Source organism: Pogoniulus pusillus, chromosome 43, assembly GCF_015220805.1.
Source record: "Pogoniulus pusillus isolate bPogPus1 chromosome 43, bPogPus1.pri, whole genome shotgun sequence".
NCBI classification, from domain to species: domain Eukaryota; kingdom Metazoa; phylum Chordata; class Aves; order Piciformes; family Lybiidae; genus Pogoniulus; species Pogoniulus pusillus.
This window is the reverse complement of record NC_087306.1, coordinates 2381982-2397709: the sequence shown is the minus strand read 5'-3', so window position 1 is coordinate 2397709 and position 15728 is coordinate 2381982. Positions and strand designations below refer to the sequence as shown.

Here is a 15728-nt window from a genome sequence, read left to right as displayed (position 1 = left end):
TGCAGGGACCAGCTCCAGGCAGCTGCAGCCTGGGGCACAAAGCCTACCAGGCGCCTTAGGAAAGGGCAAGCAGTCCACAGGCATTTCCCCTCCATCACTTCTGCCGCTTGTAAATCTTCCGAGCCAGGCTCAGGAAGACCTCCGGGGGGAGGCGGCCAGCTCGCTTCTGGATCAGCTCTTGCAGCCGCCGGTAGCTGCTCTCCTCGTACTCCTGAAAAGCAGCTCTCATGCCCAGAGTCTCATAGAGCTCCTTCACCTTTGCCACCTTCTCGGGCTCCTTACAGCCATAGTTGTCCTGAGGAGACACCAGAAATCAGGCCGAGTGCCAGCTCACAGCCACTGCCCTTGCAAAACGTGGCAGGAGTCACCTCACGTCCTCCCTGCTGCCACCTGCTCACAGCCGGGGCAACAGCGCAGTGCAGCTCATGGCTTCTCAGCATGGCTTCACAGCAGCAGGTCCTCGAGGAGGGAACCCACCCCCCACCTCTCCCAGTCTCCAGGGGCGTTTGTGACCTGCAGGCACTACCTCTAGGAGCTGCCTCTGCTCGGGCGTGACCCGGCGCAGACACTCCACCACCAGCCAGCTGCATTTGTTGTCCTGGATGTCAGTGCCAACCTTCCCTGTCAGCTCTGGGTCCCCAAAGCAGTCCAGGTAATCGTCCTGTGTGGAGACGAAAATGCACCGAGTGCCACACCCAGCGTCTCAGAAGCACCAAGGGACAGGGCCCCTCCTCCTACCTGGATCTGAAAGAACTCTCCCATCTCCAACAAGATGGCTTTGGCGTTGTCGTGCTCCTCCCTGCTGTCAATACCAGTCTAAGAAGAGGGGAGAGAGGAACAAAGCCTTCCAGTACCTGCCTTCCACCCTGACTTCTGCTCTCTCCTAAGCTTCCTCCTCTTCTGCTCTCCTCAGCAGCCTTGTGCTGAGGGCTAGGCTGCTCCTGAGACTCACCATGTACATGGCAGCAGCCACGGGCAGGTAGAAGGAGTAGAAGGCTGTCTTGTACTTCACGATTGCCTTGTACCTGTGGCAGAGGCACCAGACTCAGTGGCAAAGCCCAGGCCTGCCCCTCCCACCAGGGCCAGCAGAAGAGCAGCATCTCCCTGCAAACCAGTCCCTGAGCTCTGGCAGTGGGAGCCACACTCGCTGCACAGAGCCAGGCAAGCGTCAGCAGAGCTCCAGCGATCATTGCCCCTCTTACACAGCCCAGAAGGGACTGCAAGCAGAGCCACTCTGCCACTACAGGGCTGGCATCTCTGTCCCCTCCTGCCTCTTACCTCTGCTCACTGAAGCGACCCAAATCCACCTGGGAAATGGGAGCAGTGATGAGGTCCAGTGCCTGCCCCAGCTCGGTCTGGTAGCCAGTCTGAAAGGAAGGATTGGAGAAGTGGAGGCTCAGGGGAGACCTCATTGCTTTCTACAACTCCCTGAAAGGAGGTGGGAGCCAGGTGGGAGTTGGTCTCTTCTCCCCAGTAGCAGGTGGTAAGAGGAGGTAGCCTGAAATGGTGCCAGGGGAGATTTAGGTTGGACATGAAGAACAATTTCTTTCCTGCAAGAGTGGTCAGGCATTGGAACAGGCTGCCAGGGAGGTGGTGCTCAAGAAATGTGTGGACATGGCACCTGGGGGCCATGGTAGTGTTGGGCTAATCTTGGGAGGGCCTTTCCAAGCAAAACAGTTCTAGGATTCTGAGATTTATTCACACAGTCCCCTAGGAGAGTCCCAACTGTGCAATGAAGCCCTAAGCCCAAGCCCAGACTCAGCTCCAGTTCGAGGCTGAAAGCAGGGTCTGTGTCTGGTGGGACCCCAGGAGCTTAAGGAACTGTTTGAAAGCCACAGGCTGTCAAACTCCCAGCAGCAGCCTGGAGCCCCTGAGCCAAGGCAGCTCTGCAGGAGGGCAGGTGGGGGCCAGGCTCACCTCCAAGAACAGCTCCAGGAGGTGCAGGTAGTAGGGACGTTCCCCACAGTACTTCTTCAGCAGCCTGTAGACAGATGACTCCAGGAGAAAGGCATCGTTGATGGCATCCAGACCAATCCCCTCCTGCAGCAGGCAGGCAGGGAGGGAGTCACACAACATGTTGACCCCACAGGCCCCACTGCCCTCCCCCAGCAGGCAGAGGCCTCCGGAGGGCTCCCACCTTCTTGTACCAGCAGAGCTGTCCCCGGCGGGTGAGGGACGAGTCCATGATGTCATCAGCCACAAGAAAAAAGGCCTGGAACTGCGAGAGGCTGAATTAGGGGGCTGAAGGCTCCCCAGAGGAGCCCTGTGGGGCCGCCCTCCTCCCTGGCTCTCACCAGCTCGATGCACCAGCCGACGGCTAGGGCGCACCGGAGGCTCTCCGGGTCCTGCTGCGCGGGAGTCGCCAGCTCCCGGAAGGCTGCCAGCACCGTAAGCCCGCGGTTGCATTTCCCGCCGGGAGCGTTGTACTCCAGCACCTGCGGGCAGAGCGGCGGGCAGCGAGCGACGGGCAGTCGGGAGCGGGCGATCCCGGGCCCGCCGCGCTCCGGCCCCTCGGACGCCTCTCACCTTCTGCAGCCGGGCCACGGCGTCGCCCACCTCCAGGTGCCCTACGCCGTCCTCCGTCAGATCGCGGACGATCTGAGGGAAGAAACGCATGAACTCCTCCCGCTCGCCGCCGCCGCTACCGCTCATAGTGACCGAGAACGCGTCCCGGGCCTGCCGCCCGGCCTTTTGAGGCCGCTCCGCCCCGCCCGGCAGCCGGGCGCGGGGCTCGCCGGGATGCGTAGTCCCGGACAGAGGAGGCTGCCGGCGCCTCTCCGCCGCTGGACTACAGCTCCCGGCGTGCCCCGCGCGGGGGCGGAGCCAGCCTCTGGCCGCCACCGGTGTCCACGCTCATTGGTCCGCTCTATCGTATGAGGATGAGCCCAAAGAAGCTAAGCCAATAGAAGCACGGAGAGGGCGGGACCGAGTCCGCCGATTGGTGGAGAGAGCGAATCGAGCGAGTGCGAGGGCGGAGCGCGGGGGAGGGTGCGCGGGTGGGGCCTGGGGAGCGGCCGAAGGGCGTGGGGGGGTGCGGGGAGCTGGGGGGGTGCGGGGAGCTGGGGGGATGCGGGGAGCTGGGGGGGTGCGGGGAAGTGAGCAGTGCAAGGAGGGGATGTAGGTGCCGGGCAGGATGCGGTGCGGATGAGGTGTTCCGTGCACCGTGGCCCGTAGGCGATATCCCCGGTGCTGCGGATGGGCGGGGGGGAGCTCTGCCATCCCCATGGCCACCGCCCAGCGGGGCTGAGAACCCTCTGGATGGGCACAGCTCCCTCCCCGCTGCCCACGCCACTGATTGGCAAGCTCCCGTCTAGCCGCCGCAATCCCCTAATCTCAGCTAACCCCGGGTTAATCAATCTCTACCCTACCGTCTGCTAAACCCCCTCCCCCCACCTCTCGCCATTTTGACATCCAAGAACGCGAGGTCGTGGGGCAGGACCACCCTCACTGCCCAGCCAGGTGCCCCACACGAGAACTGAGGCTGCCGCGGCCGCACCAGGCTGTGCCTTCACGCCCAGGCGGGCAGCAGGGTTCTGCCTTGCCCTGGGACACGCCGGGAGCCAGTAGGTCACTTCATCTCCTCTCCAGCCCCGGCTCTGCCCGAGCAGATGGCAAATCACAGCTGAGCATGAGCCGCTGGAATTGTATTTCCAAGAAAATGCTCTTTTCACTTGGGGCAGCCTCAGTGTGCCCTGCCCAGCAGCTCGCTGGCCAAACAGAGCCGGGCGCTGGTGCTGGCCGCTCAGCCTGGCCCTCCAGCAGGGTGCTGGGCCAGGGGGACTGGTAGTCTACAGGCACTCTTAATTAGGCTGGCTTCAGTCTAATCTGAAATAATCAAATTAGAAAGAAACCACTAATCAGCTCTGATCTCATCGTGTGTCACAGAGCCTAATTCTTGCTGGGCTGCCACCAGCATCCTGCGGTCAGGGGCAGCACCGTGGGGCTGCCTGTGCTCATGTCCTGTGCCATGCTCATGGTGCCGTGGCAGGAGCTGCCGAGGAAAGGGGCAACCAAAGCAAAGCTGTGACCCCTAGACCCGTGGCAGGCACCCTGGCAGTGCCATGTGGGGCTGTGCGATGCAGACAACCCAGCTGGCATGGCTGGGGCACCCCCAGCCCACCACACACTGCACGACCTTCATTTAATCTCGTTAATACCTAGAGCCTGCTCTGCAATCGAGCATCACCCCGGGTTAATGAAAGGAGATGGGAGGGGAAAACAGCCAAAGATTAAACATTAATCTCCCCGGGGGTGGGTGGGAGAGGACCTGTTGCCTTTGGGCTCCCACTGCAGGGCTGAGGAGAGGCTCCTGAGGATGCCCCTGCTGCTGCTACTGCTGGCTTTGAATCGTAGAATCTTCCAGGTTGGAAGAGACCTCCAAGATCATCCAGTCCAACCTAGCACCCAGCCCTATCCAGTCAACCAGACCATGGCACTAAGTGCCTCATCCATTGTTTTTCTGAACACCTCCAGGGTTGGTGTCTCCACCACCTCCCTGGGCAGCCCATCCCAATGCAAATCACTCTCTCTGGGCACAAATTCCTCCTAACATCCAGCTTATACCTCCCCCTGCACAACTTGAGGCTGTGTCCCCTCGTTCTGTTGCTGGTTGCCTGGGAAAAGAGACCAACCCCACCTGGCTACAGCCTCCCTGCAGGTAGTTGTAGACAGCAGTGAGGTCACCCCTGAGCCTCCTCTTCTGCAGGCTGCACCCCCCCAGCTCCCTCAGCCTCTCCTCACAGGGCTGTGCCCCAGGCCCCTCCCCAGCCTTGCCGCCCTGCTCTGGGCACCTTCCAGCCCCTCAGCAGCTCTCTGCAATGCAGGAGCCCAGAACTGGGCACAGCACTCCAGGGGTGGCCTGAGCAGTGCCAGCACAGGGGCACAAGAACCTCCCTGCTCCTGCTGCCCACACTGCTCCTCAGCCAGCCCAGGCTGCCCTTGGCTCTGCTGCCCACCTGGGCACTGCTGCCTCCTCTGCAGCTCCTCTCTGCCAGCATCCCCAGGGCCCTCTCTGCCTGCCTGCTCTCAGCCACTCTGGCCCCAGCCTGCAGTGCTGCTTGGGGTTGTTGTGGCCAAAGTGAAGAACCCTGCACTTGGCCTTGTTCAGTCTCACCCCCTTGGCCTCTGCCCACCCCTCCAGCCTGGCCAGGTCCCTCTGCAGGGCTCTCTTACCCTCCACCAGCTCCACTCCTGCTCCTAGCTTGGTGTCGTCTGCAAACTTACTGTTGCTGGACTCAATCTCCTCATCCAGATCATCAATAATGATATTGAACAGGACTGGGCTCAGCACTGATGGTTGGGGATCAGATGCAGCTCTTCAGTAGGAGTGGGAACTACAGCACCTCCTCCACCGCTGTCTTTGTCCCTGAGGGCAGGGTGGCACCGAAGGAGTCCTCCCCCCCAGAGACCAGCTCGGAATCTCTCTTTATTATTTAAATCCATTATGTACAACGACCAAAAATTAAAAAACGCCTTTAAATCCTCTGCAATATGAAACCTACAAGCTCTGTACAGCAGCTGCTGTGAGTGCAAGAGTGAAGAAGGATCATGGTCTTTGGTGGCTAGACTTGGTGCCCACCTATGCCACAGAGACAACGCGTGCCCGCGGCCAGCACCCCCCCCCGCTCAACCCCTCCGGCCACCCTCTCTCGCCTCCCCGCTGGGATGGGGCTACAAGCAGGCACAGCTCAGGGCAGGACTCACCACGGCAGCCACGGGAGCAGAGGGTGGCTCTGGCTCCTGGCATGGGGCTGCGGTGTGGGGAGGATGCACCAGGGGCACAGCTGGCAGGAGCGGAGCTGCGCTGGGTGCCGCCCGGGGCTGGCCGGCGTGCTCTGCGGGGACACACACCGAGGACGACAGCTAAACATCTACATCACACAGTGTAAACACGGCCCGGGAACCTCTGACCGGCTGCAGACCCCTTCCCGAGGGGCTGCCAGGGAGACACCAACCATGGGGATGGAGCACGGGCGCTGGGGGGTGGGGAGGGGGGCAGAGAAGGGGAGCTGAAACCTGTGATAAAAAGGCAGTGCTGGGCATCCCCTCCTGGATGGGCACACCGACAGGGCTCCTGCCGGGCTGCCGTGCCCCGCGGGCTGGGCTCCGCCAGCAGCGCTGCGGTCTGGACTGGCCCCGACGCCCCCAGACGCAAGAGGGGAGAACTGAAGACCTCACTTGAAGAAGTACCACATGGAAGAAGACCCTCACCAGCTGCGCCGGAGCTCGGGGTGGGGGGTGGGGGGAGTGCCCTCGCTCAGGCAGGGCACAAGTACAAGCCAAGGGTCCTGACTCCAGTGGTGGGAAGCAGCTTGCGCAGCGCAGCAGCGGGGGCGGGAGGGGACACTACTCTAAACCGGGACTGTTAACATGGTTGGCCCAAAGCGACACTGTAAGCAGAGCTCAGCTGCTCAGCAGAGCCACGACTCGAACACACATTGCTGACTACTGGCTCCGGAGGGACGATGTGGGTTGGCCACGGGGGATCCCTGCCCCCCCCGCCCTTGCACACGGAAACCAAGAGGAAGCAGCCCCACGGCCCCGCGCGTCACCCAGGCACTGCCTGGGGTTGGCATCTCGTCGTGACACTCTTTTATTTGTTGTGATGCTGCTGCCAAGCATCTCCAGGCAGTCTGGAAACTGCACCGCAGGGCAGGAGGGCAGCAGAGCCCAGGCTGAGCACCCTCTCAGGAGCTGCAGGCAGTGGGGTACGTCCCGGGGCTGCCCCCTCTGAGCATCCTGGAGCCACAGACAGGAGAGATCCCCCCGGGACTGCACCCTTGACAGAGCATGGTAAGGGTCCTGGCTGCAGTGCCTGGGTGTGGGGGGCAGAGCCCTGCCTGGCAGCACATTCTGACCCAGCCCCTCTAAGGCAGGATGTTCCCCCAAGCCTGGGAGAGGCATCTGGGGGCTGCTCAGTGGGATACTCATCTCCACCACTTGGCACTTGTCACACAAGGGAGACCTTGCCTGGTACCCCAGGTCCTGGTACTCTGCCCCAAGGGACCTGCCAGGGCCTCAGGCACAGGGGACATGGCCCCACTGGCTCTGGATACCTGTGCCCTGCTTGCCTGGGGAGACCCCACCATGGGCCCCAGCCTCACCATTCTTCCTTTAGCAGTGGGCCCCTGGGGGCTGCCTCTCCTTTCTCTCCCAAAAAAGCAAAGGCACTGGGCAGAGCTTTCTGGGAATTAAGTTGGGCAAGTGGTGGCCACAGATGTGGCAGAGGACAAACTGAAGGAGCCACCAGCACCAGCCTGGCCCCAAGGAGAGGCCATGGGATGTAAGAGCAGGGTGTGGGGCAGCCCAGCCCCAGTGAGCAGTTGTAGGGAGCCAAGCTCCCTAGGGAGGATGGAGTTTGGGCGAGGGCTCTGACCCACCCCATTGCCTCCAGGAGGAGGGTGAGACTCAGACAGGTGGTGATGGAGCAAGGACAGAAGAGCCCAGGCAGGCTCCCCCTCAAGGCAATCACCAGACCCTCCTCATCCAGCAGGGCCAGCTCTGGGGCTGCCCCACACCTGTCCCTGCCGTGTCCCCATGCCCAGAGCAGCCAGGCCATGGCCTCGGATGCTGCCTCTCACCTCATCTTCCCTCCGACACAGCCAGGGCTTGGGGGCCTTTGCCAGGTGCTCTGCCTGTCCTGCCACCTCTGCTGCTGGAGTGCCCGGGTCCCTCCTGCCCGTCCACAGGTGCCACCAGGGACTCACATGTTGGATGGGAGTTTGGGCTTCCCTGTTTCCACCTCGGGGCTGAAAGCCACGGAGCCCTTGCGGGAGGGACCTGCTGCCTGCCGGGACGCGGAGGCTGCGGACTGGGGGGTGGATGCTCCTGCCACTGAGCGGCTGGATTGAGCCAGAGATCCTGAAGGCATCTGCTGTGGGTGTGCTGGCTGGCCTGGGGTCCCCGGACATGGCTTGGCGAGGAGTCCAGCTACCGAGGGAGAGGACCTGCGGGCCAGGTTCCCCGCAGATTTCCTGCCCTGCTGCAAGGAGCTGCCGTCGGCTTGCTGGGACACTTTGTTGGGAAGGGAGGGCTGGGAGGCGGAGAGGAGCCGGACGTCCTGGGTGAGCCGCCCCACCGGCAGGCCCTGGATGCTCCTGTGCTTCACCAGCTGCTGGGGCTGCATCAGAAGGGAGATGTGGGAGCCGGTGGCTCGGGACAAGCTGTAGTGGAGCGTTCTCCCCGCCGCTGGCGCTGCCTGCTCCGAGCTGGGGGACGGAGCCCCTGCCACCTGCTGCAGCAGCGAGGTGGAGACCGAGGCGCCACGGGACTTGGAGAGCTGGGGCTGGGAGCCGCCCGGGGGCTGCTTGGCCGGGGCTGGCAGATCTCCCTTCTGTGCCGTGCGTGGCGGGGGCTGTGCTCCGTGGCTTGGTCTCTGGGCCCCACTCTCCAGGGACACCTGGGACTGGACCATGGGGGAGGAAGGCGAACCGGCGGCGGGCGTCTGGAGGTGAGACTGCACCCCCGACGGGGAGCTCACAGAGGAGGGCCGGGAGCCCCCCAGGCTGGGCTGGGACCTGCGCACCTGCTTGGTGAGCAGCGTGGCCTCGGGGGAGAGGGGGCTGGAGATGGAGGAGGGCGGCAGGAAGATGTGAGCCTGCAGGCTGTGCTGGTGAGTCAAGGCAATGGCCACGTTGGTGGTGGCAGCGGCTGTCTGCAGGGGAGCGTGCACCAGCGGCTCCCAGATCACTGGCTTGCCGCTCAGCTCCCGGCCCATGGCCATCTGCTGCAGGTCCTGGATGTTGTGGGCCACGTCCTGGTCGTGCTTCACGATCTGCTGGATCATCTCAGTGTTCATGGGCCCCGAGCTGTGCTCAGCTCGCTTGCGGAGCAAGATGGAGTTCTTCTTCCCTGGGTGGGAGGCAGCAGTGTCACCGACCCTGGGAGCTGGCTCTTGGGGATACCATAAAGGGCAGTGTGGCAGTGGGGAGGGGACAGGAGAACCTCACTGGTGTGCTAAAGGAAAGTAAAACCCAGGGGATGATGCAGGCTGGGGCAGAAGGAGAAGTAGGGACAAAACAAAGGAGTCCTGGCTCCACAGGTTGGGACCTGGAGGTTGGAGTTCTGCTTGTCCTTTCCAGGTGATGGGGATGGAGTACAAGCAGCTGGCAGTGCCAGGCAGTGCAGATACATGTGCGGGGTGACAGCCCCTGCTGGGAAGCCCCTCAAATGGCATCACCCAGATCCTCCCAGAGGGAGATCCTGGAGGCAGGCTCCTTCCCTATGCTCTCTCTCATCTTGCTGGGCACCTATGAGGCCAGGGTGCCAAAGTCAACGGGATCCACAATACGACCACCCATGGTGCTTGCTGCGGTTCTGTAGCCCCTGGGAAAAGGCACGGAGGCAGCCGTGCTGTGCCCAGGGGCTGCTCCTCACCTATGCGGTCCAGGCGGTCCATGGCCACTGTCTCGAAGGCTCTGCGCATCATGGGGTACTCCTCCAGCACCTCGTTGAAGTTGTCCACCGACAGGGAGTAGAGGCGGCAGTAGGTGTCGGCTCGCACGCTGGCCGTCCGCCTGCCCCGTGTCAGCAGGCAGATCTCTGCAGGCAGACAGGTTTGGGTGTCAGGTGTCATCCCTCCCCTTCCCAACAGCCTTCCCAGACGACAGCAAGCAGGGCAGGGACAGGACTGCCTGTCACTTCCACTGCCTGCACAGAAACGGAGCATGACTCCGGAGGAGCGACAGACCCAGGAGTCCGGACAGCCACGGTTGTGCCCTCAGCCAGGCACAGCCTCTTCCTCCCTCCCAGGGCCATGGAGGCACCCCTGGATATGGTTGCTGTGATTGCCTGGTCCCTTTCTCTCCCAAACCTGTGCTCAGGTGCTCTGCTCTGAACCCCACTCCAACCAGGGGTGAGGTGAGTGGCTGCCCCCTCTGCCCAAGTCAGCCAGAATTCAGGGCTCTGGCTGCTGGTCCCTCTGAAGCGGTTTGCTGGACAAAGTACTCCATAGAAGGAGGGGTGGTAGACTTCTGAGCCCCAGTGTGAGGTGGATGCCAAGCCTTTGGCACAAAGCAAGAGGGGATGGGCAGAGGGGCAGTTAGGAGCGCCCAAGCTCTTGCCCCGCAACAGCTCTTGCTCCTCTCTGCACTCCAGGTTCCCCAGCCCAGCCTCACCACCGAAGTAGGAGCCATCAGACAGCTTTGTCTCCTTGTTGCCTTTGGTGAGGATGCTGACCACTCCATGCTGGATGAAGTACATCTTTTTGCCCACGGTGCCCTCACGGATGATGAAGTCCCCAGGCTGGAAGACCTCGAAGCGCAGCTTGGTCAGCATAGCTGTCACGAAGTTGGGGTCGGCATTGGCAAACAGGGGCATGTTGGCCACCAGGTTGCGGCAGTTGAAGTTGATGATCTCCTGTGAGTGAGGAGCAGGTCAGCAGAGACCTCGTGGAGCTTGACCCCAGCAAACATTGACCTTTCCTCCTCCACTGGGGTGCCTGCCCTTACCTCTTTGAGCGGCTCACTGAGCTCCCCCAGGATGTTCTCCTCGTCAAACATCTTGCCCTGGTAGCGGTGCTCGTAGTACTCGTGGATCCGCTGGCGTGTGTCCCCTGGCAGCTTGTGGAATGACATGTACTGCTCCACTTGCTTGTACTGTGGGGACAAGGCAGAGCCACATGGGGCCATACTGAAACGAGCTGTGCTGTGCCAAGGCCAGGGGCATGGCTGCCCAATGCTTCCCCTCTCCTCAGCCATGAGAAGCAGCTGATGTCAGAGCTGGGATGCAGCTGTCCCTGCTCGAGGTCCCTGTCCCAAAGGCCACACCACCAGGGTAGACTATGGGACCCTTTTGCACTTGGAATGCAGAGGCCAGGATGGGGCCTCGCTGAGCTAGGATGAAGCCAGCCTCATGAAGGGGCATCTATGCAAAGGGGCAGCTTGGCACACCCCCCCCCCCACACACACACACACCCTCCCCAGGTGAGTGGCAAGGGCAGAGAACAGGGCAGGAATCTGCAGGGCTGGGCAGCCTGGGCTGAGCCAGTTCTGGAGCTGGACCCTCTTGTGGCAGGGCCTCTTTCCCCAGGTCTCAGGCACTGACTACCCCACGCTGCTGACCTTCTCCTGGTACTGGCGCCGGGAGGAATCCAGCGACTGGATGAGGGCGGTGGCGTGGCCGATGAACATGGCGTAGCAGGTGGCCCCCACGATCATGCTGAGCATGGTGAGCCAGACGTCAGTCATGCCCTCGGGTGCCTGCTGGCCGTAGCCAATGCAGAGCATGTGGCTCATGGCCTTGAAGAGGGCATGAGAGTACTGCTTCCCCCAGGAGTCGTTCTGCAGACAAGGGAACAGCGGCACTGGGGGCCTGTGGAAGAAGCTGCTGGGCTGAGCCCTCCAGTCCCCCCTCCCCGAGCCAGGTAGTGCAGACCCACGGCAAGGAAAAGGTTTCTGATGTGTCCAAACTCAAATGGCAGAGGTCTGCTCCAGGAGGAGGCATAGGGGACTGCGGGAAGCCCTGAGCCTGCAGCAGTCTCTGCTCTGGGGAGGTGGTAGGAGCCCCTCAGCCTTGTTCCCTCCTGGCAGGGTACGATGGAATTCCCAGGCTGTTCTGGCTCCAGCAGCAGCCAAGGTGGAGAGAGGTGGGAAGGTAATGCAGAGATTCCCTCTAAGCCATCTAACAGCTGTTACTGAGCTGTGGCCAGAGAGGTGCTGCTCAGCAGCGCATGGTTCCGGGCAGCTCCAGCCTCAGAGGATGAGATGTGCAGCCAAATCCTCTCCTCCCATTGTAGATGCATGGGCAACATCACCCCTGCCTGGGGCACTCACCACCATGTGGTTGATGGAGACCCAGCAGTCCTCAGGGAAGTCTTGCAGCATGGGCACCAGGAACTGGAGGCAGCCGTCCCAGTGGCACAGCAGCAGCATCATGCCGATGAGGTTGAAGATCCTCACCACAGCGCTGGCCAGGTCGTACGTCATATGGAAGATCTGGGCAAGGGGCAAGAGCAGAGCTAGAGAGAAACTTTTCCCATAACAGCCCTCTCCAGCTAGCCAGAACCTGACCCAGCCTGAGGCCCTGGCCGTGGACCCCCCCGAGAAGGTTCTCACCTCCTCCCACTGGTGGATGTAGCGGATGAGGCGCGAGAGGCGCAGCAGGCGCAGCAGGCTGAGGATCTTGGTGAAGCGGACGATGCGCAGGGCCCGAGCTGTCTTGTAGACATCAGAATCCACCTGGGTCTCCAGGTCAACGATGAGGAAGATGTAGTCAACTGGGATGGAGGAGATGAAGTCAACCAGGAACCAGCTCTTCAGGTACTTCATTTTGATGGTGTGGGGGTCAAGGATGATCTCTGTGTTGTCCTCCACCACAATGCCTGTCCGGAAGTTCAGCACCAGGTCAGCCAAGAAGAAAGTATCCGAAAGGACGTTGAAAACGATCCAGGGAGGGGTGTTCTCATCCTTGAAGAAGGTGATGCCCACAGGCAGGATGATCAAATTCCCCACCATCAGGAGCAGCATGATGAGGTCCCAGTAAAACCTGCAGAGAGGGACCACAGGGAATGGAATGGAGCAAGGAGAAGTGGGGAGACACAGGACACAGCTGGTTAGAAAGCAAACCCAGGCTTGAAGTTAAGTCCAACGCGTTGTGGAGAGATGGACACTCAGGATACGGGCACACATGATGCCCAAGCACATGGCTAGGACCCTGCTGCTTGGCTGGGACTTGTTCAAGGGCAACTGTGCAAAGAGGAGCAGCTCTGCAGTGGCTTTGAGGCAGAGCAGGGCCAAGGGGTTGGGGGAGCAAGTGTTGCCCTCTCTGTGTAAGATCGGAGGGCCCAAGGAGCTTGGTTGGTGCTTCTCACTCACCTTGTGGACATGACATATAACCTGCACCTCAAACTTGGTGTTTGCCCTGGAAAAACTCGGGGAGGATGTGAGCTTTACTCCCTGGAACTCCTTGCTGCCTGCCAGCTCCCCACCAGCACCTGGGCTGGCTTAGCAGGATTTGGAATCAGCTTTGCTGGTTATGCAAACCCAGCACCAAGCTCCTGGGGCAGCCCAGGGACTGAAGGACCAGGAGGCTTGTTGGGATTGTAGCAGCCAGGCAAGGACAGACAAGAGACATCAGCATGGGGAAAGGCGGGAGGAGCACATCTAACCCCAAAGGGACTACTTGTGAGTGCTGGACAGAAGCCACACAGCCTGCAGGACCCCTTAATCCACCTCCTTTCTCTGAGAGTGGACAAGCTGAGAGAGGCTTTGGAGGAAAAGCCAAGAGGCACCAGGCAGCAGCTATAACATTTGGTTATGTCAGGAAATTCAGCATCCCCATTGACATGCAAATGTGGCTGGGATGTTTTCCTTCTTCACACAATCTCCTGTAATGCCTTTCTTCAGGAGCCTTGTGACAGCTTCTGTGACAGCCTCGTGGTCTCCTGCTGCCCTGCTCAAAGCCTCCCTGGGCTACCTAGAATAGCAAGTCCAGCTCCCACTTTCATGTGCCCCTGTTAACCCCAGCTCTGCTTGCTGGTATGGACCCAAATCTCCAAAGGTGACCTCAGGGCACCTTTTTTACTGCCTCGTGGATCCAAACTGGCCCTCGCATGTGACAAGAAGCCTGCGGCTGCTCTGTATCCTGTGTCCTCAGTGGGGCACAGGCACCTACTGGGCTTCCTGTGGGTGGCTGGGAAGAGGAGGGAGGAGAAGCTGTGGCACCACGTGAGGCTTTTTCAGTGAGAGAGCACCAGAGCCTGGCAGGGAGGGGGCACCCTGTCCCCAGGGAGCTCCTCCAGTGCTGAGGAGCTTGGCAAAAATTAACACTTTCTTGCCCATGGCCGAGGTTTGCTGGGGCAGGCAAGGAGACTCCAGCCACGGCAGAAGAGGCCTGACTGGGATGAGCAATTGTCTCCTACATGCCCATGCTGTGCCCTAAGAAACACCACACACCGAGCAGGGAAATCACCTGCCCCCCCACAGCTGCCTGAGCCCTCTGGGAGCTCTTGAGTCAGATTTAGGCTTTAAGCTCTTTAGGGCAGGCCCTGTCCTCTGTGTCAGGCAGAACATGCAGAGCCCTGATCTCAATGCCCTTTATGTATCCCCATAACGTGATAAAGACAGGCACAGCCCTGCCAGCTGTGCACCTGCCAGCTTGCTTCATGTCACCTTCAGAACACACCGCCGGCTGCCAGGGCTGCTCCTGCCAAACTCAAGTTCACAACCTTTGGGTCAGCTCCCTCAGGAAAAAGGCTCTGAGGGCTGACAGCCCTCAGCGTTGTGGTGGAACAGCACAGGGGAGTCAGCATGCCTGGCAGACTGGGGCCCAGCAGTGAGGGCAGATGGCTACAGGTGCCAGGAACCCATGGTTCCCTGTCTGCCGGGTGCTGTCCCTGCTGAGGGGTGCTTTGCTGGGCTTGGGGACATCAGCCGTGTCACAGCTTGCTGCAGGAGATGACTGCCTGGCAGCTTCATCCCCCGTGCAGAAAGCCCACCCTATATGACTCAACATCCCCGTGACACTCAGTTCCTCCCACATCATCCATCCCCGAGCTCTCCCTCTGATCCCGGTGACACCATGAGCCAGACCCAGCTCCTTGCTGAATGTCCTGCCCTGTTCCAGCAGCTGCCGGAGCTGTGGAGACAGAGCCTGGGCTAGGCCAGCTCCGCGGACAGCCCATGGGCCCTGTGTCCCCGTGGGCACCGGGCAACTCCTCAGCGGCCGTGGAAACCAAATCAGCATCGAGCAGGGGAAAGGAAAGGTGTGCGAGAGAGCATGGCCAGGCAGCCCCGCGGGTTTCCCCGACTCGGTGGGTTGGCCCCGGCCCGGAGGGTGCCCCGCGGGTGGGGCTGAGGCGAAGGGAGGACGACCGTGGGACCGGGAGCGGGGCAGCTCGAGAACGAGCAAGGGACTGGGCCACCAGGGGATGCCGGCCTGGCGGCGGCTCCCTCCGCCGCGGTCGGGAACCGCGTCTCCCCGACCCGGTGCGGAGCCCCGACACCCGTCACTTGTTGCCTTGTCGGTGGCTGGCGGCGGGGCTGGGGCGGGCGGAGGAGCATCATCAGCACCAGGGACAGCGGCGGGGCCGGGGCGGTGACGCCGAGGCCGGGGCGGGCGCGGGGCCCGGGTCCCACCTGAAGTCGCTGTAAGGGTGGATGATCCAGGTACCGGCGGACTTCACCCGCTGCCGCTCGATCTCCACGGCCCGGTGGCTGCCGAACATGCGCAGCGAGAACTTGTTCACGGCGGGCTGCAGCATGGCCCCGAGCTGCCGCTGAACGAACGTGCTCGCCGCCGCCGCCTCGCCCTCCGCCACGATCTGCTCCGTTGCCGCCGGCGAGGCCGGGGCCGCGCCCGCCGCCTCCCCGTCCAGCACCGGCGGCTTCTCCCGCGCCTCGGGGCTCCGGCTCGGCGCCGCGTCCATGCCGCCGCCGCTGCCGCCGCCGCCGCCGCACCTCACGTTTCCTTCAAACGCCCTTGCCCGGGCACCCTGCCCGCCGCCCCGCCGCTCATGCCCGGCCCCGGGCAGGCAGGCGCTCGCTCGCCGCCCCCAGCCGCTCGGTCACCGGTCGTGCTCGTTCACTGGCACCTGCAGCTCCGCCGGCGCCCGCCTGTTGCGTACACTCTATCGAGAGCGCGGCGGTCGGGCCCCGCTGCCAGCAAGGAGGCGCCGGTGACACCAGAGCATCAGCGCGCCGAGCATCGAGGCCCGGGCGGCGGCGGCGGCAGCAGCGGCGCGGGACCCCGCGGCGGGCGGGGCGAAGGCAGTGGACGCGGCCCCGCCCATC

General features: G+C 62.2%; 2 protein-coding genes across 2 annotated transcripts; both read right to left on the bottom strand.

The window, feature by feature from the left end:
- Positions 1 to 3: 3 nt before the first annotated feature.
- On the bottom strand, positions 4 to 2823 carry FDPS (farnesyl diphosphate synthase). Its single transcript, XM_064176142.1, has 9 exons — positions 2527 to 2823; positions 2295 to 2435; positions 2138 to 2218; positions 1918 to 2040; positions 1279 to 1367; positions 953 to 1025; positions 739 to 816; positions 527 to 661; positions 4 to 295 (listed from the first exon to the last, which is right to left on the bottom strand). The coding sequence occupies exons 1-9, from the start codon at positions 2650 to 2652 to the stop codon at positions 95 to 97; spliced, it is 1047 nt and encodes a 348-aa protein (XP_064032212.1). The 5' UTR covers positions 2653 to 2823; the 3' UTR covers positions 4 to 94.
- A 2589-nt stretch (positions 2824 to 5412) lies between these two features.
- Positions 5413 to 15676, bottom strand: HCN3 (hyperpolarization activated cyclic nucleotide gated potassium channel 3). The gene is made up of 8 exons (XM_064176062.1): positions 15075 to 15676; positions 12054 to 12483; positions 11772 to 11933; positions 11061 to 11279; positions 10449 to 10595; positions 10116 to 10356; positions 9376 to 9540; positions 5413 to 8850 (listed from the first exon to the last, which is right to left on the bottom strand). Exons 1-8 carry the CDS (start codon positions 15362 to 15364, stop codon positions 7703 to 7705), a joined length of 2802 nt encoding a protein of 933 aa, XP_064032132.1. The 5' UTR covers positions 15365 to 15676; the 3' UTR covers positions 5413 to 7702.
- Between the last annotated feature and the right edge of the window lie 52 nt (positions 15677 to 15728).